We start from the raw sequence: 25824 nt of genomic DNA on the forward strand, positions 1-25824 counted from the left end.
TACGTAATCTTTTTTAGTGTAGAAATTTCTGTCTTAGGTATAAAAAGGAAAGAGTAAAAGAAAGAAAGGAAGGAAGTTTTGCTCCCTCAAATAAATCTCCTGTGTGTTCAGTCACCGCCTCCACAGCTCTCCAGGTTCTCTGGCCTGCTGGAGACAGACTCTGGCAGTAAACCCAATTCTAACACCCTGCAAGAGCAGCCAGTGCTCTTAACCACTGAGCCATCGCTCCAGGCCTCTCTTCTTTCTTCCTTTTTTAGACACTGCCTCGCTGTGCAGTACAAGTCATTCTTAAGCTCATTATGTAGCACAGGCTGGCCTCAAGAACATGACCCTCCTTGCCCCAGCCTTCCTAGCCTTCTGGGTCATCATCATATTTGGCTTTCCCAAGTTCTTTATCTGGCAAACTAGACGGGATCTCTCACTGCCTAAAATCACTACTTAGTTTCTTAGTTGTTTATAAGTAATCTTTTATTTATTCACTACCATCATCCCAAGCTACTCAACTGCCCTGCAGCCAGAACCCAAGCTCCTCTTGATCAGCGAGGACCTTGACCATGTTCCAACCCACAGGGTAGAATACTATTTACTGGCTCCCAATACCTTCTCATAGCTCCAATTGTGACATCCCAGGTGCTCATTTCTGCCCATGGGGCTATTCCTGCTACTTCAGTTATGCCCACAAGCATTTCTGCTAAGACCCTCCTGCAATGCATACAGTATGTCATCTCCTCTCTTTGCCAGATTACTCTTCAGAAAGACAGGATCCACTACCCCACACAGCCCTAAATCAGAAGTCTCCAAGGGCATGCAAGAGGAAAACCAGTGCCAAGGAAACTGGGCACACTGGGCACTATAAGGGTTGCAGGCACTTTGTAGATGGGCCTGAAATGAAAGCAAAAAATATTTTTCTGAAATGACACAAAATGAGAGGTAAACTCACCATAAGTTCAAAAATGTCCATGAAGACAGAATGTCCCTTTGGGGTTTTCTCATTTAGACTTGCAGGAGACCAGATCCAGTAGAAGTAAGTGCCATCCGAAGAGAGGTGCACGGTACTCATGGTACTGCCTGCGGGGAGGGGACTGGCTGGCATGGGCACTGTCTGGCACACCTGGACAGGAATGCAGAGATTCTTTCTGTTGGTTTTTTATATTTATTTGTTTGTTTGTTTGTTTATTTGTTGTGTATGCAGTGTTCTGCCTGCATGTATGCCTGCAGGCCAGAAGAGGGCACCAGATCTCATTATAAAAGATTGTGAGCCACCATGTGGTTGCTGGGAATTGAACTCAGGACCTCTGGAAGAGAGCAGCCAGTGCTCTTAATCTCTGAGCCATCACTCCAGCCCTTGTTTTGTTTTGAAAACAAGGTCTCGGAGGTTGGAGAGGTACATAAGGCATGAGGAAACAGGAACTCACTCTCTTTAGGCTAAGGATTTTGTAGAGTAAGAACTAGTGGCTGGCTGCTCTGCTTCTCTGATCTTTTAGCTTTCACCCTGATATCTGGCTCTGGGTTTTTTATTAAAAGATCATCTAAGATTCGAACAAGATTGTTTTGAAAAAAAAAAAAAAAAGTCTTTAAACCACATGTGATGGCACATTCCTATTAACCCAGCAACTCAGAGGCTGAAGCAGGAAGACCCTACCATGAAACACATATATACACACACACACACAAACACTTGCACACATATACATGTATACACATGGGGATGGTGTGGGAGGTGGGTCAACATGAAGTTCTAGAGAAGTAGTATCTTCAGAAATTCTCTTAGTATATAAATTTCAAAACACAAACTGTATTTAACAGCTAGGAAGCACATATTTATGTCCAAAGCACCTAAGAAGAGTCAAAAAAAAAAAAAAAAAAAAAAAAAAAAGAAGAGTCTACCTAAAAGTGACTTAACGAATACAAAGGGGCATGAAAGAGATAGGAGAAGGAAGTTAAAAGGGAAAGCAGAGAAAGAGAAGAAGGGAAAAGGAGAAAAGAAAAAAGGCCCTGGTACCAAAAGACAGCACCAGTCCCAGCCCCAGCCCTGAGCACAGGAAGTGCCTCCAGCACCAACACATTAACTTTTTTGCCAGACATTAGCACTTAAAATGAGAGGAAATGGCCGGGCGGCAGTTGGTGCACGCCTTTAATCCCAGCACTCGGGAGGCAGAGCCAGGCAGATCTCAGGTGAGTTTGAGGCCAGCCTGGTCTATAGAGCAAGTTCCAGGACAGGCACCAAAGCTACACAGAGAAACCCTGTCTCAAAGAAAAAAAAAAGAAAGGAAGGAAGGAAACGAGCCAGGCAGTGGAGCTGCACACTTTTAATCCCAGCACTTGGGAGGCAGAGTCAGGCGGATCTCTGTGAGTTCGAGGCTAGCCTGGTCTCTAAAGCAAGTTCCAGGACAGGTACGCAAAACTACACAGAGAAACCCTGTCTTGAAAAACCAAAAAAAAAAAAAAAAAAAAAAAAAGAAAGAAAGAAAGAAAGAAAACGATAGCCAATAAAGATGTTGACCAAGTTTTAAAAAGAAAATCCAGGCCAAGCCTTCTTGGGAGGCAAGGACAGGCAGATCTCTTGGGATTTCAAAAGCCAGCCTGGTCTACAGAGTGAGTTCCAGGACAGCCAGGGCTGTTACACAGAGAAACCCTGTCTCAAAAAAATAAATGAATGAACGAACGAAAGAGGGAGGGAGGGAGGGAGGGAGAGGGAGAGAGAGAGAAAGAAAGAAAGAAAGAAAGAAAGAAAGAAAGAAAGAAAGAAAGAAAGAAAGGGCTGTGCTGGCGTGTATGTGTGTGTGTGTGTCTGTGTGTGTGTGTCTGTGTCTGTGTGTACTGGCTAGTATTACTTCGGCCTCCCAGACACAGCTAGCATGGTGCTCTGCTGCTTACCTGCAGTGTGTTCTGGTCTAGGACCTGGAAAAGGGAATGAGGTTTATTGTCAAAAGACACAGGGCGATGGAGGAGGTGGCCACTGCCATACGCCACCCATCCTGGTTCCAGCTCCTCATTGCGGCAGTACACAAACCCTCTGGAAGACAAGAGATGCAGGTGGAATGTCAGGATGTATCTGCAGCCCTACACGGGTCTATACAAATACAAACATTTCTAACCTAACCCTTGTAAATGACTACCTAGACACAACAGCTAAGAGAAAGGAGCAAGTTTTATATTAACATCAGAACTGACAAATTACAGCAAACATTTAATTTCCATATCGATGAAAGAGGAAGAGAAAAAAATCAGAGAAACGGTCTGACTTACTAAACATATCTCAACTAAAAACATCTCAGCTATAGTTTGACAGAATCCACAGAAGTTATTTAACTGAAAGTCACCTTAAATGTAATGTCAAATCCATGTACAAAAATTATTTAACCAGCCGGGTATTGGTGGCACACGCCTGTAATCCCAGCACTCAGGAGGCAGAGCCAGGCGGATCTCTGTGAGTTCAAGGCCAGCCTGGTCTACAGAGTGAGATCCAGGACAGCCAAGGCTACACAGAGAAACTCTGTCTTGAAGAAAAAAAAAGAAACTAAGGAAAGAAGGGAGGGAGGGAGGGAGGGAGGGAGGGAGGAGGGAGGGAGGAAGGGAAGGGAAGGGAAGGGAAGGGAAGGGAAGGGAAGGGAAGGAAGGAAGGAAGGAAGAAAAGGAAGATGACTTGGCAGTTTAGAGTACTTCTTGCCTTTGCAAAGGACCAGAGCTCAGTTCTCAGCACCCACATGGCAGCTCACAACTACCTGTAACTCCAACTCCAGGGACCCTGCATACACACAATATTAAAAATAAAAATCTTGTGCTGGAGAGATGACTTGGCAGTTACCGGCACTTTTTTGCTCTTGCTGAGAACCTAGGTTCAAGTCCCAGCACCCACATGGCAGCTCACAACCATCTGTAACTACATTCCAGAGGATCTGACTCTGTCTTCTGACTTCCACAGGCACCAGGCTCAAATGTGTGCATACACATACTTAGATACAGGCAAAATATTCACACACATGAAATAAAATAAATAAGTCTTTGTTAAAAATAATACAAATAGGGGCTGGAGCCATAAAATAAATAAATCTTTGTTAAAAATAATACAAATAGGGGCTGCAGAGATGGCTCAATGGTTAAGAGTATTGACTGCTCTTCTAGAAGACCCAGGTTCAATTCCCAGTACCCACATGGCAGCTCACAACTGTCTATAGCTCCTGTTCCAGGGTATCTGACACCCTCACACAGACATACATGCACGCAAAACACCAATGAACATAAAATAAATAAGTAAATTATTTATATATGTGTGTGTGTGTGTGTTTTGTTTTTGTTTTTGTTTTATTTTGTTTTGTTTTGTTTTGAGACAGGGTTTCTCTGTAGCTTTGGAGGCTGTCCTGGAACTCGCTTTGTAGACCAGGTTGGCCTTGAACTCAGAGATCCATCTGCCTCTGACTCCCGAGTGCTGGGATTACAGGCGTGTGCCACCACCGCCCGTCTATATATATTTTTAAATACAAATAAAAGTCTTTTTTTGGGGGAGGGGGGTGTTTAGAGACAGAGTTTCTCTGTGTAACCCTGGTTGTCCTGGAACTAGCTCTATAGACTAGGCTGGTCTCAAATTCAGAGATCTGTCTGCCTTTGCCTCCCAAGTGCTAGCACTAAGGGTATGTGCCACCACTACCCGTCTAAAAGTCATTTTTAAAAAATGCTGACATGCAAGAGAACATTCTGGCTAGGTGACCAAGCACCTCCATGACAGTAAAGCTGGAGCACTCTTACAGAGCAAGAGCTGGGCAGACAGGGCCTGTTTAAGCTCAGACATGCTCCTTGGTCACTATAAGAGGATCAGGACCCTGGCTGAGTCTCTTTCACAGACTTGTGAAGTGCTCCAGCCACACTGGGCAAGCCCCCCACTGACCTGAGAGTGCCATGCAGTCCAGAGCCCAACTTGCTAACTCCTCTTCCAGCTGAGTTGGTAGTGTACAGGTAACGCCCGTCTGCGGTGAGGCAGCGCCCCAAGTCGGCATCTGAAATCAGTTCCACACACAATGAGGCTATAAAAATGCAAATTGACTGACATGAATTCCCAATTCAAATAAAAATTTCAATGTTACCTCAACAGTAGATGGCTTGAATCTCCAAATTGAACACAGAAAAGGCAGGTGGGAATTGGGACCAGTTTCAGGGACTGAGGACACGGTTATTAGCAGGCCACTCAAAAGGCCCGAGTCAATTTTGACATCCCTAACTGACCGGCAATGACTGAGAATGAGCTCTCAGTAAGAAGGGCTCTCGGGAACCAGGATTTCATTAGAGGACCATGGGCCTCTCCATCTGTAACATGGGGGTAAAAACATGCACCTCACAGGCTGCACTGCAGCTAGCACCTAAGTGGCTCTCTGGTGCCAAGCCAATGTTCCCTAATGGCAATGGAATTATATTGTATAGTAATGACAAATGTGGACCTAAATAAAATCATCTTCTTTGGACTCGCCATTTGGATATTCTAATTTTATCTGGAAAGACTAGCATGAAAGTATGACCTCTTTTTAAAAAAATGTCTTATTACATTTATTTATCTATTGAGAAAGAGAGAGAGATAGACAGACACTGTGTGTTGGGGTGGGGGAGGGGAGTCAGAGGAAAATCTACAGACTGTTCTCTCCTTCCACGTGGGAGCCGAGGACCAAAGTCAAATGTCAGACCTGGCAGCAGGTGCCTATACCTGCTGAGCCATTTCCCCAGCCACTTCCCTTCTTATAGCTCTCATCTGGCTACGGGTCCCCATTCTAAAAACAGTTTATGTCGTAGTTAAATGACTACTAACCTATCTCCCAAGAATTTGCCTTAAAATGAGGATGTAGGTAAAACTTCCAGTGTTTATTTTTATTTTATTTTTTAAGACTTATTTATTTATTATGTATACAGTGTTCTGCCTACATACATGCATGCTTGCATGTAGCATGTAGAAGAGGGCAGCAGATCTCATTACGGATGTGGTTGCTGGGAATTGAACTCAGAACCTCTGGAAGAACAACCAGTGCTCTTAACCGCTGAGCCATCTCTCCAGCCCATAAATTTCTTTTTTGTTGTTGTTGTTGTTGTTTGTCTGTTTTTTCGAGACAGGGTTTCTCTGTATAGTTTTGTGCCTTTCCTGGAACTCCCTCTGTAGTCCAGGCTGGCCTTGAACTCACAGAGATCTGCCTGCCTCTGCTTCCCGAGTGCTGGGATTACAGGCGTACACCGCCACCACCGCCCGACTTCAGTGTTTATTTTTATAATCTTTCCTTCGTTGTATTTCAAGAGTTGGTCTGACTGAAGCATGTCATACTAGAGGAAATTCAATGTCATGGGCTGGAGAGATGCCTCAGCAGTTAAGAGCACTGGCTCCATCTATAATGAGATCTGGCGCCCTCTACTGGCCCGCAGACACATATGCAGGCAGAACACTGCGTATATAATAAATAAATAAATCTCAATGTCACATCACTCAAACCAGCACTGGATCTGATATCATGATAAATTTTCAGTCTACTAATCTGAGAGAATAGAGACCTACTAATTCCTACAAAAAAAAAAAAAGAAAGAAAAGAATTAGTAAAAGTATATGTTCATTTTAGAATATGAATTGACACCCTAAACTTTTTGTAGTGTTTTGTAAGATTTATTTTATGTACCTGGGTACTGTGCTCATGCATGTGCACTGTGGATGTACTGCCTGCAGAGGTCAGAAGACAGCTATTCTCTGCCATGGAGGTGCTGGGACTCAAACACGAGTCTCTGAAAGAATAATCAGTACTCTCTATATATACCTTTTTTTTGGGGGGGGGGGAGTTTTCCAAGACAGGGTTTCTTTGTGTAGCTTTGGCTGTACTGGAACTTACTCTCTAAACCAGGCTGACTTCAAACTCATAGAGATCTGCCTGCCTCTGCCACCACTACCTGGTTGCAATCAGTACTCTTTTTTTAAAGATTTATTTATTTATTTAATGTGCACTGGTGTTTTGCCTATATATACTCCGTGTGAGGGCACTGGATCCCCTGAAACTGAACTTACAGTTATGAGCTGCCATGTGGGTGCTGGGAATTGAACCCAGGTCCTCTGGAAGAGCAGCCAGTGCTTTAACTACTGAGCCATCTTCTCCAGCTCTGAAATCAGTACTCTTAACCTTAACCTTTGAGCCATCTTTTCAGATCCACTTTATTAATTCATTAATTTAGAGGCAAAGCCCTGCCTGTCTTCCATTTCACAGAGATCAACCTGCCTCTGCCTCTAGAATGCTGGGATTAAAGGTACATCCCAACCGTACCCTGTGGCATCTTAAATATTTTCACTTGAAACTATTAAATTACATTTACTTGCCCACCTTTAGATTACATAGTCCAAGTCCTTTAGTGTGTGAGTCTGACAAGAGACAGGAATGAAGGGGACCAACTAAACAAACTGATCAGGAGTTGGTATTTATTGAAGGAGAGTGATAATCCATGGGGTTTATTCCAGTGTTCTCACAAATTCTGCCAATGCCACATGTTTCAGTATTAAGTTACATGGAGGTGGGTGGTGGTGGTGGTGGTGGTGGTGGTGGTGGTGGTGGTGGTGGTAGTGGTGGTGCACACCTTTAATCCCAACACTCAGGAAGCAGAGGCAGGAGAATCTCCGAGTTTGAGGCCAGCCTAGTCTACAGATTGAGTTCCTGTACCACCAGGGCTACACAGAGAAACTCTGTCTGGAAAAAAACAAACAAAAGTTACCTAGAACTGTTCTAACTAGAGAGGCTGAGACAAAGGGATGGTTAGAAGAGAGAATAAAAAGGTCTTAGCTCCAGGCAGAGGTTGGAGCCCATCCCTGTGAGCACTGCCTGGGCATAGCAGGCGGTCTGCTTCTCTGGCAACCATGTGGTCCATACCTTCCTTGCCCTCCTCTCAGGCCTCCCCAGAAGAAAGGGTTATGAGAGAATGGCTCTGGGCTGTGAAGTACAGAGCTACCAATGCTCACACTGCACTCTGTGCCTTAGGCTTGATGGGGAGGAGTCTCGGTGAGGAGTCTCACAGAGAGCTGGGAATGAAGGGGTATGCTGGACAGGCTCTCGACTCCATACCCACCTACCCTGCACCACTTTCTCTGAGGTGCAGTTGAGTCTTTCCAGAACAATCACTGCTCAGTGAGACATTCTTCAGGGTTTTTTTTTTTTTTCTTATTCCTATTTCATCGGTTATGTAACAGCTAATGACATACTATGTTATAATGTTACAGTAAGTAATGTCATTATAATAAGGGATGGCCAATTACAATGACAAACCAGTTTGGAAGCAAAGCCTACTCTTGGCAAGCTGTGCTGCCCAGTGAGAGGGCAGTGCACAAGGCTGAGCAGAACTGATGACCTGGGTGCTGTCTAAACAGTTGCAGAGCCAATGAGGAGGCCCAAGTCAGCCGAAGAGTCTGTCAAGTAGGTTACTCATTTTTGCTGAGGTCATATAATAAACTGGCACGAAACCCTATAAAACTGTGTAAAAGCCGGGTGGTGGTGGCACACACCTTTAATCTCAGCACTCGGGAGGGAGGCAGAGCCAAGTGGACCTCTGTGAGTTCGAGGCCAGCCTGGTCTACAGAGCGAGATCCAGGACAGGTACCAAAACTACATGGAGGAACCCTGTCTCAAAAAACAAAACAAAACAAAAAAGTGTAAAAATACCCCACATCCTACTTTGTGTAAGGGACTTAACAGTTCAAGCTTCCTTCAGCCTTCTTTTGTCTTTAGGGCAGGAGGGCCATAATGAGCACAGTAAATGATAAGAAGAAATGCATCACGGGGCGTGTCTGACCCTCTTACAAATGTCCACTGCAGCTTCAGCACCATGTCACCTGCTAGGATTCCGGGAAGACGGCCCTTGTCTAGGACAGTAAACCCTGCCCGTCTGCTCACCTCCCTGAGTATCAGCCTTCAGACTTGCACTGATAAAGCAAACAATGAGCACACTGTATGGGGATCTTCGGCTCTTAATGAAAAGGAACTCAGGGCTCCAGCCAAAGCATTTGCCACAGTGATCTAAAACCACTCTGCTCACATCTCAGTATTGGTCCCAGGGCACCAAGCCTTGCTTTACCTTTGTTCTCAGAACTGGAGCCAGTGTTGCTGTCTGGTGCGGGCAGCATGTCTTCATACCCCCAGGATACTATGTGTTTTCCCCCGAGTAAACAGGATGGGGATCCAGGTCCCCCTTCCAAAAGCAGCAGCCTGTAAAGGGATGAAGGAGAATTGCAAAGATCCAAGAGTGCCCATTCCAGCAAATCAGAAGTCTACTTACAAGCTCAAAGAGCAAATGCAAATGGTTTAAAGAAATACACTCTGAACAGCACTCATAGTGTACTTTAATGAAAAATTACAAAGCAGTGCTTACAAAGCTTTGAGCCAGGCAGATGGCTTGGTGGACAAGAAGCACTGTGAAGATGACGGCCGGAGTTCAACCCCTGGGACAGATGTAAAACACCATACGTAGTGGTCCACACCTCTATTCCCAGCGCTTCCACCCACATCGAGATGGGAGTGGACAGTGGCCCAAAAGCTCACAAGCCAGGTAGCCTGGAGTGTGTGGTACAGAAACAGGAAAGACCCTGACTCCACAAGGTAGAAGGTGAGAAGTGATCCTTGCAAGTGGACTTCTTCCACACTCATACGACATACCATGGCATGTGTACACCCACACACAGACACAAGAAATAAAACAAAAAAACTTCAATGTCTTTAATTTTTTTTTAATTTATCTGTGTATAAAATGTATTCATTCTATTTTTATTTATTTAATTATTTGGGGGGGGCTTTAGATTTTAGTGATATTGTCTCATGTATGTCTCCCTGGTCCTTCTGCCTCTACCTCCCAAGTGCTGGAATTAATGAACCTGCATCACTACACCTAGTTTTACATCTCCAGCCTCACTGTATGTTTATTAAATGAACAAATGTGTATGCTAGAAAAAGAAACAGAGGCAAGGAGGGCCATGTGTAGTAAGTACACATATCCAAATGATACAAGTGGTCTTACTGGATAATAAAATTGAAAGGAATTTCAACTTCTTCTTTACATCTGAACACACTGTCATTTCATAAGAATTCATCACAGACTAGGACTTGTTTTTAAATTTAAAAAATATATACTCTAGGAACACTTTCACATCCTTAAGCAGTTAGCTATGATTCTCTATTCATTCAAAACTATAAATTAGTAAGATTTAGTAATCTATGAATTAGCAAGATTTAGTAATCTATTTGTCACTAAGAGCATCCATGCACAAATCTTGTTTAGAAGGACAAAGATCGAAAAGGACGGCTCACCTATATAAAACATCAGCGACAGGCAGGGAGCCCAGCTCAGTCTGTCTCTGCAGCAGATGGACTGTGTGGACAAAAGTCTTCAATGATCCCCTAGAGAGAAAAGGAAGGGATGGAGAAGCCACCCACAATGAAAACCAAGCAAGTTAGGCAGCCACTGTTCATTTTATTAACCACAGCGGAAGGCTCCAAGATAGGTCTATCTGCTTCTACAGGTCAGAAAATGTACAAACTTCAGCCATCTTACCCATGGCTCTGGTAGAAGGTGAGTTAGGGCCAACACAATTCTGACCAGGGAGATCTTCTCACATTCCCACTGACACAAAATCAAAAGCACAAGGCTCAAGAACCAGGCACTTGGGGGGTCGTGTATTGACAGTTTCCATCACCTTACCACCTGATCCTCAGGAAAGACGTCATAGGGTGAGCCTCAAGCCTAACAGTGTTTCCAAACTTGATCTTGAAGTCTTTGTTACATTCATCCACTTTACACAGCATCTCACTTGCACTGACTTCCTCATGGTTCCCAAAGCAGGAGGCTCTGGGAAGTCTGGGACATCAGCAGGATCGAAAAGAAGGTACTCTGAAGATGTACACGACCTACCTGGCAGCAGGCCAGGTGTAACTCACCAGACCCTGCCCAAACTAATGGCCACCTGGACCTGATGAGCTGACTTGCTTGCTGCTCTCTTCTTTTAGGCAGGCTTTAATTGGCAGGTCTCTTTTGCCTAAGCTCAGCAGAAGTGGAGTGCCTATCACAAGACCTAGAAGGTTTGGGCTTCCTTTTGATTCGCTCCTTGCGCTATCTCTCACATTCAAAGAACAGGATAAGGTGGGAAACAGAGAGGAAGCACAGTATAAAGGCACCTCCTGTAGCCTGCAGACATGGACACTGAAACTGGGCACTGCCATTCACAACTGCACAATCTGTCCTGTCACCTAAGTCCTGTGGATTCTTCCCCCTGCATCTGCTCAACAAGCACAACTCCCTAGGAAAGCACTAAATCACACAAAGGGACACAGCACAACATTTGGAGAATGTAGAGCACTGGAGAACTCAACAGCATTCCAGCCTGCTGGTCTTAGTCACATTTTAAGAGGAATATGTAAGGCCCTTCCATGGCTCCCAGCACCTATATGATCTAGGTTAGACCAATCTCACCCCCTGTCCCTTCCAGTCTTCCACGACAGTCCAATGACCCCTCTTTGCTGCCTGCTGCCCCTCTGCTCTGGAGCTCTCTGCTGCTGGCTCTTGTACTAGCTCTTTCTCATCCCCCAGTCTTCAGTTCAAATGCCAGGTAGCCAGCCAATCCTGCCCCACCTCCACTTAGCTATCCTCTACCAAAACATCCTGTTTGGGGCCTGGAGAGGTGTCTCAGCAGTTAAGAGCACTTGCTGCTCTTGCAGAGGACCTGAGTTCAGCACCCACATGGTGACTTACAGCCACTGGGAATCCAATGCTGCCTTCTGGCCTCTGCAGGCACCAGGCACACATGTGGTACACAGACATAAAATAAATAAATCTAAAAACATTTTTTAAAAACACCAATCCTGGGGCTGGAGAGATGGCTCAAGTGGTTAGGAGCACTGGCTGCTCTTCCAAAGGACCCGGGTTCAATTCCCAACAACCATGTGGCAGTTCACAACTGTCTGTAACTCCAATTCCAGAAAATCTGACACCCTCATACGGACATACATGCAAGGCAAAACCCCAAAGTACATTAAATAAATAAATCTTCAAACAAACAAACACACACACACACACACACACACACACACACACACACACACACACACACCAACCCTGCCTTCTTTGTCTCTGCTGGTGTCACTCTCTGAAATTATCTGTTACATGTATGTGGCTGCCCTCCTCACTCTCATAGAACTTCTGAGAGTTTAGGGACTCTGCCTACTCACCCCTGTTTCTTAACCAGATCCTGGCATAAAATCCGTGAGCATGAAGATTTGTAAAATGAATCACCCCTGGACCACTCAACTATCAGCTCCATGAAATTAGAGACCCGAATCTCTATGGTCTAAGAGTTAGCAAGACTCCTACATTCCAGAGAGAGGTTAGACAAGTATTACTTATAAGCCAGGTGTGATAGCTAAGGCCTGTGAACACAGCTGAGACGGGAGAATCAAGACCTGCCTTGGCTTACATAGGGGTTGGATTACATAGGGGCCCTATCTCAAAAGGCTGAAGACAAAATAAAAAGAAAATGTTAGTTATTTAATAAAGTAATAACATTAGACACCCCCCCAAAAAAAGCCCTCTCCCCACCCCACCCTGGGCAGGAGGAACTGCAAACTCCCCACTGCCGGCTGGCTTTCATGGTGCTGGAAGGCACCAGGCGGGCTGCTGGGAGAGAAAGGCCAGCACAGTCTCACTCAGCTCTGAACAACACCCTACTGACCAGCCAGGCAATAATGGCACGACTCCTGGAGGGGGAGAGTAAACAGCCATTCAGGGAGTTCACACCTGGTACGTAAACCCGGCCAAAAGCCTGTGGCTAGTGGGAAAGTTACTACAGTGGTCTTGTTATGAACAAGTTGTGCCCGTCAACTTGTCTCCTAACTATTTCTGTTTATGCTCATAGCTTAATGCTGCTACCAACTTTGGCAGACCACTGCCACTCTGCAATGGATATCAGTTCAGTACTCATCACGGGCACAGTACTGAGCACAAGTGACTGCTGGATGTTCAACCCTAAATGGGGCATGACCATTATCCCTCCAAGGCTCAGGGAATTCTTGGCAGAGAGGTACAAAGACAGAGCTGGGAAAGAATGGAGTGCTGTGAAATGATGTCTTCTGGGTGACATGACTGTGGTCATAAAGTCACAGCAGCTGTTCACTACCTGTAGGAGACCTACACAAGACGGAGCCATCCACATTGTGTGATGGAGTGGGGAGGGGCTCAGGAGGCCTCGCCCTTTCTGAGGCAGTTAACGGTTGCTGTGGGAGAGAGATTTAGCCATTGGTAAAGTACCCATGCTCCTATAAATAACCCCTTACCCTTGCTCTTGTAAGTAAACCTAATTAAAGAAAAAGAGGGAAAGCAGGGGGAGGAGGAAGTGTTGGAGGAAGAATTTTCATTTTTGTGCCAAATAGAATTTGGAATCTCTAACACACACAATTTTAATAAGTATTTGCAGTTGAAATGAATTTTGGTTCATAATTAAAAAGTGAGTTTAATGATCCAATGTTTAATAACGAAATGCTCAAAACTAAAAGGTTGATTATTCCCAGCATCCTGCCTAAAGATAGCACTAAGTGGGAATTTTCTCAAAATGGAACTTTTATATTGACAATAAATCTATTTAAGTCTCAAAATTGCTTTTTGCATATGCAGAAAAAAAAAAATCAGTCAATCTAATCTGAAGCCCTTACAAAGAATCTTCTTTCTGTATCAGCCAATGTCTCCAGAATGAAGCTCGTGCCAGAGTGCAAAATCAGCTGCAGTCTTCAGGAACTGGGACGGACCTATGACAGTAGTCTGCTCCAGGCAAAGGAGCTGACAGTGTAGGATGATGCTACCCTGCCTTAAAAATAACTGGAGAGGCAGTCAACTGAAGGTCAATTTTGAAGCTGCAAAGAACAATCTTCCTTCAGGGAGAGTTTCCCCACATATGCCTGGTTAAAAAAGGATGATCACACCCTGCCCCTCCCCCCAAAAAAAACCTGAGGAAGAAAGACAAGTGAGTGACACTGGACAGGAAGGACATGGTTGAAACGGGTCCCCGCCAGTGCACTCAGAGAGGAACAAAGCAGTGAACTACCTCCTCACATGTGAGGTCAGATGTGCTATTGTAGAGTTACAAGCTGCAGACCAGCCTGGGCACTGCAGCAGGACCCTGTGGGATGGGGAGGGACAACTCCAAGTCTGTCTCCTAGTGACAGCATGTTGAGCACATCAGCACAGAAGATAACATGCTACTACATCTTTACACACACCAAGATATCCTTCGGTTAAAGTAAGGCCCAGGGCGGCTGAGATGGCTCAGCAGGCAGGGGTACTCACTGCCATCCTGATGACCTAAATTCCATCCCAGAACCTACATGGTGGAAGAAGAGAACTGAGTCCTGCAAGCTGTCCTCTGACCTCCACACTCACACTATGTCATACACACATACCTCACATACACAATAAATAAGTGTAAAATATTAAAAATATATAAATGGGAGTCCAGAAATACAATCTATGACTTACCTTGTGACCAGGTGAGATCCTGTAATTTGCTAAGAGACTCCTTTACTGACGGACGTTTTTAAAAAATTAACATCTCTACAACATTTTGCCTCTCCTTATGGGAGAAACACAGACGCAGCACCCTCTGCTGATGTGGAAGACGAGCCCCTTGGGAGTAATCAGCTACAGCCCAGGCTGCTGCTCCTAGCTGTCCTAATGACAGCAGAGCAGAACACCAAAAGCTGGACTCACCAAGTATGCCCAAAGCTATGACATTCAACACAGAACACAGAAGCACATGCTGAGATACCCATGAAACACACCCAGTGCAAGTGAGGAGGCAGAGGGGTGCCAAGTGGCACGTGGTGTCAGTTTCCTTACCTAGCACATGCCAAAGCCACCAGGGCAGCGGCAGCGTTCTCCTTCTGCTTGTGTGGGATGTGTCGGCCTGTGTCCGAGGTCTCCTCTAGCCAAGAGCACAGCAAGGTTTCTATCCCATTGAGACAGTCAGCAGGCTCCTTGGTCAAGCTCAGAGGCTGACAGTCACGCAGGCAGTTCAATAGCACCTCAGCGGTTATGTTACAGAGGGAGGGGTCTGTTCTACTCTGGGACTGAATAAGGGGGAAGACCAACAGGAGGCCCACCCGGGATGTGAAGGGCGCTTGCTCGGGTTGCTGCAGCAAGCCCTGGCGCTTGAGCAGGGCCAACGTTTCTTCATCACCCGAGCCTTCCCTTTCATGCTGCTCCTCCAGGGCCAGCTGGCGCTGGGCATTCCACAGTCCACGCAAGGCATTCAGGCGGTATTCCAGCAGGCGGGCATATGCATTGCTCTGATTGCCACAAACAGCGCGCAAACGTTCTGCTAACTCCGTTGGGTTCTTGGTCTCAAATGTTAAAATCTATAGAAAAATACAATAGAGAAGTGGGTATGTACTGCCTTCACCAGTCATTATGGAAGCCAATGTGCCCAGAAGACTCTACAAAGGGTCCAGAGTGCCGGGCATGATGGATCACACCTTTAATTCCAGCTCTCAAGAATTACATAAGATCCACAGCCGGGGCTACAGAGCAATGCCTTCTGAAAACAACAAAACAAGGGGCTAAGGAAACAGGTCAGTGGATAAAGTGCTTGTCTATCTATCTGTGTGTGAGTGTGTGAGTGTGTGAGTGTGTGTGTGAGAGAGAGGAGAGAGGAGAGAGGAGAGAGGAGAGAGGAGAGAGGAGAGAGGAGAGAGGAGAGAGGAGAGAGAGAGAGAGAGAGAGAATGAGAATATCAGTTTGGACCCCCACCATACAAGTAAATGCTAGGCAGTCATGGCAGCCCACCCGTACTCTTAGAGTGCTTGGGATACATCTATAGAGGAACCATTGGAACAAGCTGGCTAGCTAAACTAGCTAAATCATTAAGTTCTGAGTTCAACTAAGAGGCCTTGCCTCAATATAAAAGGCTAAGAGCAATCAAGGAAGACACTTGATGTCAACCTCTGTCCCCAAACACACACACACACACACACACACACCACAGACACACACACACACACACACACACCCCACAGACACACATAAAGAAAAATAAAAAATAATTATAAAAAGTAAAAATAGTCCACAGCAAAAATTATTTCCATTCCAACCAAAGAGAAAATATGACCTGTAAAGTTAGTTCTTCACCAATGGAAATCCCCGTTCCAGGCTTTTCTGGTAATGGTCCTTCTAAAATCCAGAATAGAGCACCCAGGACAATGGCTCAGAGTACATGCTTAACCTGTTTTGGTACAATTCTCAGCACCAAATATATATATGTATGTATATATGTATGTATGTATACATATATGTATGTGTGTGTGTGTGTGTGTGTATGTGTGTGTGTGTATATATATATATATATATATATATTTGGTCAGCAGTGTTGGCCAATAATCCCAGCACTCAGAGGAGGCTGGGGCAGGATGTTCAAGGAAGAGAGCATGAGGGGGTACTCAGATCATAAAGGCATGGTACAGAGATCTAAGATGTAGAAACATTGCTTTTCTCCAAGCCTTTCCCATCTGATTTTCCCCAGGGCCAGGCCCAGCCACTCTAGCATGCTTGTGTGAGCTCTGCATCCTGAACTCCTTTGCTTTCTTGTCTTGAGAGCGCTGGCTCTTTCTTTGTTGAAGATCTAGAGGACACCTCTGAGAACCACACATTTTGGCAAGAAAATAATGGTAAATATTGGACACATAAGAACTGGATGAGTCTTTATCACAACACAGACAAGTAAATGGTAGGCAACAATAAGAACAGAGTGCACCTCAAGACCAAACAAAAGTTAACAGCCAGGCAGTCAATAGTGGGCGTTCTAGGCTTGAAGAATAAAGATCACATTTGTTTTTGACAATCCACTTGGTAATGGGAGTTAGAGACTTAACACTTATAACAACTCAGGGTATTTAACTCATACTTATAGTTTGAGCTTCTTCCTTTCCTCCTTTCTTCTGAGACAGGGTTTCTCTGTGTCATCCTAGTTGTCCTGGAGCTCTCTGTAGACCAGGCTGGCCTTGAACTCATAGTGATCCACCTGCCTCTGCCTCCCGAGTGCTAGAATTAAAGGTGTGCACCACCACCGCCTGGCTCTAGAATAGTTATCTTTCAAGTCAGAGCTAACAATGTAACTAGAGTTCTTGTAATAGAATTTTAGATAAATATACAACATATTGTATAGTTTTATTATATTTATTGCTTATGTTAAAATTATAGTTTCAGCTTATATTGTTATTAAATGTTATTGTTTATATATTATATTTATAGTTTGGAGTTAACTACAGACTCTTTCATGCTTATCAGTGTATTTCAGAAACAATGTTGGAGATTTCTAATAAGAATAATTTGCTATTTAATGGTACTGAGTTGCTTTTTGATTCTTGAGTTCAGAAAATGCCTGTATTGAATTTTTTACTAGTTACTTCAGATACCCTAAGTGGATTATATAGCCATCATACCGGGTGGAAGAAATCACAAATCTGAGTTATAATTAATCAAGTATTACATGATCTATGCACTTTAATGACAGTTGTGTCTAGTGACTCGGCAGCATCCAGAGTTGCCCATTAGATTTCAGTATCTCCACTGCAGCAACTGTCAACTTCAGATCCTTGAGTTTGAAGGTCATGGTCGTGGCCCAAAGCCATTTCCTGCAGACGTCCTACCTTTGGGTTTTAGTAAATCAGCTTTGGGGACACTCTATTCTTATACTTACGAATACTGAATGACTTGTCTAGGTCCTTATATAAATCACTGCTCTCAGTAACTGCTCCTGATCAAAATGCCATTAGAAAATTAATATTTTTCTCTTTAAAACAGAGGAAAGCTATTTAAAGAAAAGGGAAGTTCCCTGCCATCCTTAATCATAATAGCCACTAAGTACCTTAGTGGTAAATGCTTAAGTGACCCCAGTTAAGGAAGTGATTTCCAAAGTAACTCACAACCTAAATGCAATTTTTTTTTTATGTGTATGGATTTTTAAACTAACAGTCATTCTGGAAGGTCTAATAGAAGGGAGGAAAATATTCTTTGCAGGTTAAATCTGGTTTTGACTAAAACTCAATGGTTAAAATAAGGAAAATTACATACATTTCCAGGTATGGTAACACACACCTGTGATCCCAGTACTGGAATACAAAAGGAAGATCAGGAATTCAAGGTGATTCTTGGTTACATAGTGAGATTAAGGCCAACCTAGACTACATAAAACCTTTTCTCAAAAACAAACAAACAAACTGGGCTGGAGAGATGGCTCAACAGTAAATTGTGCTTACTGCTCTTGGTAAAGACCCAGGCTTGGTATCTAGCATCCACATCAGGTGACTCAGAATTGCCTGAAACTCTAATCCCAGGGAATCTGACACTCTAACCTCCATGGGCAACTGCATGCATGTATGTGTACACACACACACACACAGAGAGTCTTTTTTTAAGGAGTGATGACAATTTTTTCTTAAGCCATGATTAGAGCTGATTTTTTTCTTAATGGTATCTTTAAATAACTGGAAGTCAAACAAAATGGTGACAGAAATTGACATATGGCAAACTTAGGAGACACCTGACAGAATCGTCTCTAACACCATAGGAACTGTTCCACCTCCTGTCCGCTGCATGGGTAGCAAAGGGTAGGAAGTAAAATGGGAAAAACCACTACAGATGCTGCATGCTGTGAACCAGCAATGGACATTACATTCTAGAGTCTCTGGAAAGAAACGACGATCACAACTGGGACTCAGTGCAGCACTAGGGAGACAAGCCCCATCTTTTTATACACTGTGTCCCATTAACCAAGTCAACTGAGTCACCGAGTGAACCCATCCACATGGCTGTTTCAAAGATCAGCTGCTAGATTTACAGCCTCATACAGTTTTTAAGTGAGAACCTGAATTCTTAATCTAGTTTGCAGATTTCTCTACCATTGTTCACGTCATGCAGATGGTAATCATGCCAAACTGGTCTATATTCAGGAGTTCAAAGCAGACCAAAAAGACCTGTGAACCAAGTGAATGAATAGTGAATGGAAGGGTGGAATTCCATCTCTAGTAGTGAAACCTAAATCAAGAGTAGATCACTTATCAACTGAATTCAACTCTCAAGCTACATAACTTTACCCCATCTTAGAAACATGTTCATTCAGTCTTAGAAACATGTTCATTCAAACTCACTTTCAATGGCTCCTACTTTTCAAAAGGTCTTCACATACCTGGTACCTGTGATATTAAATTCCACCTCACGTCATTAACTCAGCCTTTAATTGGTGCCAAAACTGGAATGAACCTGACTTGCTACTTAATCTTTCGGCTTTGGCTTTGGGTACAGCTTCCTCTGGAACCTGATTTTCCCAGAGCTTCCTATGAGTAACTGCTGCTGACAGAGGACTTAGTCACATTAAGGGACCCCAGCCACACAAGACATCGTGGCTCACATCTATAATCACAGCACTGGGGAGGTGGAGGCAGCAGGATCAAGAGGTCAAAGTCAGGTTTGGCTACAGAGTGAGTTCAAGGCTTACTAGAGAGACCCTACTTCAAAACACCCCCCCAAAAAAAAGCTAATATGATCTTCAAATGCATCAGAATTTCAGTGTAGAACCAAGGCTGGTAACAACCCCATTTATACTTTGCAGTGGTTAATCTGCAGCTGGACCATCTTGTTTAGTTTCAAGCACCACATTTTAAGATGCCCGTAAGAAACTAGAGAGTGCATGGAAGTGGATGACCCAACTACTATCAAAAAATGTCACAGGAGAAATGATTAGAGAAGTTGGAGTGCATGGCCTGCAAAAGAAATGAGATGAGAGGGCCGCCTTCATGAAACAGAAAGGCTATCGTGAAGAGGAAGACAGTCTCTACTGCCCCTGAATCAGCAACAGTAAGTTAGTAAGGTGCACAGCACAATAAAAAACTTGGCTAATAATTCACACAATTATCCTTGTGTGGATCTGTTTTACAAAAGTCCCTTGTACAGAAAGATCTGTTTCTCAAATCAGTTTGGAAGGTCTACCCAGGGACCCTGGAATCTGTATTTAAGAAGGCTCCCTAAACCAGGTAGTGGTGGTACACACCTTTAATCCCAGCACTCAGGAGGCAGAGGCAGGCAGATCTCTGTGAGTTCGAGGCCAGCCTGGTCTACAGAGTAAGTTCCAGAGTAAGTAAAGCTACACAGAGAAACTCTATTTGGGGGGAGAAAAAAAAAAAAGCAGCCTCCCTAGGTAATTCTACGTAGTCTTTTTTTTTTTTTTTTTAACACAACCTTTATTAAAGACTTACTGTAATTTAACTCACATATCATAAAATCTACCCCTTTCCCTACCCCCCCCCTCCACCATGGCTTTTAGTATATTCACATTTTAGAACATTTCATCAACCTCAAGAAACAACGTATCTAATATAATTACTTCCCATTTTCCAAATGATCCAGCCCTGGAAAAACCTACTTTAATCTCTATCTCTAGAGAGCTATTTGTTCCTGCCATTTCATCTAAATGGAATCAAACTATGCATGGTGTTTGGCGGCTGGTCTGCCTGTCTTCCTTAGCATCTGTTTTCAAGGTTCATGCTGTTGCCATGCATCAGCTCTCACTCCTTTATCCTGTACTGACCTATGTCTATGTACTCTTTCATCAGGAGACGGCCATGTTAGCACTAATGAAGAATGCTGCCATGAACATCCACATGCAGGTTGTGCAGACATGCTTTCATTCACCATGTTTTTACCCTAAGACTAGAACTGATCATGTCACCATCTGGGGGACCTACTAAACTGTCATCTAAGATGGCTACACCATTTCACACTGCACTTCCTCATACAGCTGCTAACTCCCTTTATCTCCTCCTTTTAGAGCAGAGCCATGCCATCGATGTGCAGGGGCATCTCCCTTGGTTTGATCTACATTTCTCTGGCCACTAATGATGCTGAACCTCTTTTCACAGAAGTATAGGTTATTTCCATACTTCTTTGGAAAAGACTATAGGGGTGGGAGGATGGCTCAATGACAGAGCACTGGGATAGAGCAAGGCCCTATGTTCCATCCTTAGCACCAAGAAAAGAAAGAAATACTAGCCCATTTGAAGAAAATATTTTTGCCAAAACAATAAGAATAACTGACAAAACCCCATCTCAAAAAATAAAAGCAAAAACAAACAAACAAAAAAGCTGTAGCATTTAGGAGTCAGAAGTAGATCTCTGAGAGTCAAGGCCAGTATGTTCTACATAGCAAGTTCCAGGCCAGCCAGGGTTACTTATTGAAACCCTGTTACAAAAATGTTTCAAGTAAAGAAAATGCACTTTACTGATTCCTTATAGCTGCTATAACAAATCACCACAAATACAGTTTAAGACAACAGATATTCTTGTATAATTCTGGAGGTTAGAGTCCCAGTTCACTATCCTGGGGCTAAAATCTCTGCACTCCTTTCTCTTGGCAGGTAATCTCCCTCTGCCTCCTCTTGTAAGCACCTGATCGTATCTAGAGCCTCCCGAAGCTGCAATGACTCCTTTTCCTTATGAAGAAACAGTCACAGGTCCAAGGACCAGGACCTTCCCTCTAGTACTCAGGAATTCAGGGCAGAACCTAAAGCCTCACACATGCTAGGTAAGCAATCTACCATCAAGCTGCATCCCCAAACCCATTTTATTCATTTTTATTTTGAGACAAGGTCTCAGAGCCAGGTATGATGTGTCACACATATAATTCTTGTACTTGAGAGATGGAGGCAGGAGAATCATGAGTTTAAGGCCAGCCTTGGTTATATAGCAAGTTCAAAACCAACTTTGGATACCTTAGATGATTTTCAATAATAATAATAATAATAATAATAATAATAATAATAATAATAATAGGAAAGGCAGGGGCTGGGGGATTTCACCAAGTTGCCTAAGCTGGACTTGAACCCACCCTATCACCCTTGAACTTGCAGCCCTCATGCCTCTCCCTTTCAAGTAGCTGGGATTACAGGCCTGTGCCTCAGGGTTGGATCTTTTATCTTAAGAGGTCACTGTTCAGCATGCAATATGCAGCTAGCCTTCAAGCCAACAGTCCACTCCTAAGTAATTTCCCAAAGTGATGCTTATACATGGAGTCAGATCACATGCACAAGGGCAGTCACAGCCCCACTGTTGATAATATTGGTTATACTATCCTAAGTCATGCAAACAGAGACATGCAGCATGGAAAAATAACATAAATACACAACATAGAAGGATCATAACACAGGAAGCCAAAAACAGCCCCAAAAGTCAAATGGCAGACTATTAATACAAGGAAACCTCAGAAACACACAAAACTCAGCTCTCTGTTATGTAGGGGTTTGTGCATAACATGATGAAACAATAAAGAAAAAAGAAACGTAAAATTCAAGGCAGTGTTTCTGAGGAAGAGGGAAGGCTGGACTGTAGAAGGTACTGGTGAGGACCTACATCTTTGTTATTTTACGACAGGATCTCAAGCTGGGCAGTGGTGGCGCACACCTTTAATCCCAGTACTTGGGAGGCAGAGGCAGGTGGATCTCTGTGAGTTTGAGGCCAGCCTCGTCTATAGAGCGAGTTCCAGGACAGGCTCCAAAGCTACACAGAGAAACCCTGTTTAAAAAAAAAAGACAAGGTCTCAGTTTGTAGCTCTGGTTGGCCTGGAACTCACTCTGTAGACTGTGCTGTCCTCAAATCAGAGATCTGCCTGCCTCTAACTCCCAAATGCTGGGATTAAAGGTGAGCTCCACTATGCTGGGCTCTACTTCTTTAAATGTAGAATAAGCACCACAGAAAAATAAGCAACTTTTTCTTCAAAAGGAAATCCAAACACACATATACAGATGATACCATGCATACATGACGTGTGTGTGTGTGTGTGTGTGTGTGTGTGTGTGTGTCTGCCATATACACACTTTGTGGTATATGATAACAATAAAAACATTGTAGTCTGTACTAGCTAGCTATTAGCCCAGCCTGGAAAGTAGAATGCGGTCACTGAGTTCATTGCTGAGAATTATTCGAGACATAACTGAACCCCATATAATGAGAATATGCCCAGCATAAGGTATAAAGAGCAGGCTTGGGGTGTTGCTATGCTCTCTCTACCTCTAGAAGGGGCCACCTGCTTTCTAGAGGGAAGAGTAGAACCTACAGAAGAAAGGAGGGGTAAGGGAGACTGGAGCTAAGGAGACAGCTGGCCAGGCCTAGAGACAGCCATTTTTGGTGATTACAAGGACAGAGGTGCTACCAGCACCTAACAGACAGAGACCACCAACTGAGTAAATATCCCACAATGTACAGGCCAGCCCTGCAATCAAGAATGATCTGACCAAAATAGCAACGGTGCTAAGATAGGGAACTCTGGTCTGTATTGACCACCTGAAAGAGTGCATGCAAGAAGGCCAGCTGCTGCCATCTTACATGAAATATGATACAGAACACCTCAGTGAAACTTCACGCCTCAGACATTCACACAGGAGACATACTAACCGCATTTGCATACAAGATATAGAGATAACTGTTAGGCACCAGGAGAATTTGGGCAGATTATAAGGTCCTTGAGGATGATAGTCCAGATTCATTTACCTTTATGTATCAGGTACTAAAAACTACTTGGTGGCACACATCTTTAATCCCAGCACTTGGAAGGAAGAGGCAGGTGGATAGATGAGTTCCAAAGCCAGCTTGGTCTACAGAGTGAGTTCCTGGACAGCCAGAACTACACAGAGAGACAGAGACTGGGGGAAGGAGGACGCTTTTTGGGAATGGTTTTTCAGTACTAATGCACAGCACCTGGTGCAAGGCAGTCACTCAACAGCACTTGCTAGTATTACTGAAAAGATTATTCAAAATCATCTCACATTTTGTCATTGTATAAATACCAGAGAACCTGACACATTAGGTGCCAATATTTGATAGATACTGAATGAGCAAAGGACTAACAGTGATACCCAGCAGTACACACATCTACCCCCTTGACCAGAGCAAATAACAGAAGAGCAATGAACAAAACTAGACACCGTTCCAAATGCACACCAGCCCTGCACTTCTCTGAGACTCCAGCTCTTGCCCCAGCTTCCTCCTTAGGCTCTAACTTGAACAAGGGACCCAGAATGAGTGCATCCATGGATGACTATGAGATCAGAGACGTTCAGGGATCTACACCGTGTCTTCTAACTGCTAGGCTGTGTCAGGCAAAAATATGACTCAATAAAGACCCCAGGTGACCATAGCACCCAACCAAGGACCTCTAAGAAACGTGGGGAAATGCTGCCTGTCTCATGCCATGAGTTTGTGCCATCTCAATCTCTACTCACAGCTGTGCCTAACTACAACTGCCTGGAAACCTGTCTAGCATTTCTGGTTATTTCTTCACAATTGAAAGACTTCACTTTAGAATTCAAATCCATCTGTCGCTTCAGTCTGCAAAGAACAAATGTTCAGAAAACTGACTGGCTAAAATTAAACGTACCTGAGCTGAGACTTAATGCTGTTGGGGGAGGGGAACCATGAACAAAAAGCTCAAGGAGAAGCCACCAAGAGAACACAATACATATTCCTTAGGTCTTCTTCAACTCCCTTCTTTGCAAAACGAGGGAAAATCCAGAAACTTCTAGTGAAATCAACACACCAAACATTGCTCACACAAAATAACGGTTCTACCAGCCCAGAGGCAGACATTCTCCGTCACACTGGCTCATGGTCTGTAGCTTCACTGTTAACTATCTCCTCAGCTACTGGTCCTGGCCCCATCTGTGATCAGAGGAAAAAACCCAATTCCTATGGTCTTATATGGAAAGCATAATTTCATGTTTCTAAAAAGTCTTATCAATACAGGCCAGCAAGATGACTTAGTGGATAAGCACTTGCCATGAAGGCTGACAACTTAAGTCAGATCCTCAAAATGCAGCATGGAAAGAGAACCAAACTCTCAAAAGTTATCCTCTGACATGTGTGTACATACACAATAGAATAATTTAAGGTGGGGTTTTGTTGTTGTTGTTGTTTTGGGTTTTTTTGGTTTTTTGAGACAGGGATTCTCTGTGTAGCTTTGGTGCCTGTTCTGGATCTCGATCTGTAGACCAGGCTGGCATTGAACTCACAGAGATCCACCTGGCTCTGCCTCCCAAGTGCTGGGATTAAAGGCGTGCACCGCCACTGCCCAGCTAATTTAAGTTTTTTTAAAGTTTCATAAATTAATAAGAGTAAAATACACAAAATGTCTCTTCTTTTTTTAAAAAAAAAAAGGTTATTTTTATTTTATATGTGTTTTGTCTGCACATTTTTCTGTGCACCACATGCATGCAGTGTCCACACAGACCAGAGGAGGATAGCAAGCCTCCTGGAACTATAGTTATAGACAGTTGTGAGCCATTATGTGGGTGCAGAGAGACAAAACTGATCTTCTATAAGAGCAGCAAGTGCTCTTAACCACTGAGCCCAGTCTCCAGACCCAAAAATTTATGTATTTCTATTTTTTTAATGTGTATGAGTGTTTTGTCTGCATGTATGTATGTGTACCATGTGTGTGCCTTATGCCTCTGGAGGCCAGAAGAGGGCATCAGACCCCCATGGAACCAGAGGTACAGCTAGCTATTAGCTGTCATATAGGTGATAGGAATCAAACCCAAGTCCTCTGCAAGAACAGCAAGTGCTCTTAACAGCTGAACCATATATGTACGGGAGTGCCTGCAGAAGCAAGAAAAGGGCACTGGATTCCCTGAACTGGAGTCATATAGGCTGTTAGCCATGTGGGTAGGTAACCAAATACAGGTCCTCTGCAAGAGCAGGAAGCAAGTACGCTTAGTTCCTGAACCATGCAGCCCCCATCTTTATGTGTGCTGTGAG

The 25824-nt window shown here is 43.9% G+C and overlaps 1 protein-coding gene across 8 annotated transcripts in view; it reads right to left on the bottom strand.

Annotated features, from left to right (window-relative positions):
* Positions 1-25824, bottom strand: part of Hectd4 (HECT domain E3 ubiquitin protein ligase 4) — a 177548-nt gene that overhangs the window by 120980 nt on the left and 30744 nt on the right. For all 8 annotated transcript variants that reach the window (XM_036171561.1, XM_036171562.1, XM_036171557.1 and 5 more), the window contains exons 2-7: positions 14869-15386; positions 10299-10388; positions 9073-9203; positions 4886-4994; positions 2878-3016; positions 941-1111 (exon numbers count right to left, since the gene is read on the bottom strand). In XM_036171561.1, the coding sequence (XP_036027454.1) occupies positions 941-1111; positions 2878-3016; positions 4886-4994; positions 9073-9203; positions 10299-10388; positions 14869-15386 (1158 nt within the window). The remainder of the gene's footprint in view (positions 1-940; positions 1112-2877; positions 3017-4885; positions 4995-9072; positions 9204-10298; positions 10389-14868; positions 15387-25824) is intronic.

This window comes from Onychomys torridus, chromosome 22, assembly GCF_903995425.1.
Source record: "Onychomys torridus chromosome 22, mOncTor1.1, whole genome shotgun sequence".
Lineage (NCBI taxonomy): Eukaryota > Metazoa > Chordata > Mammalia > Rodentia > Cricetidae > Onychomys > Onychomys torridus.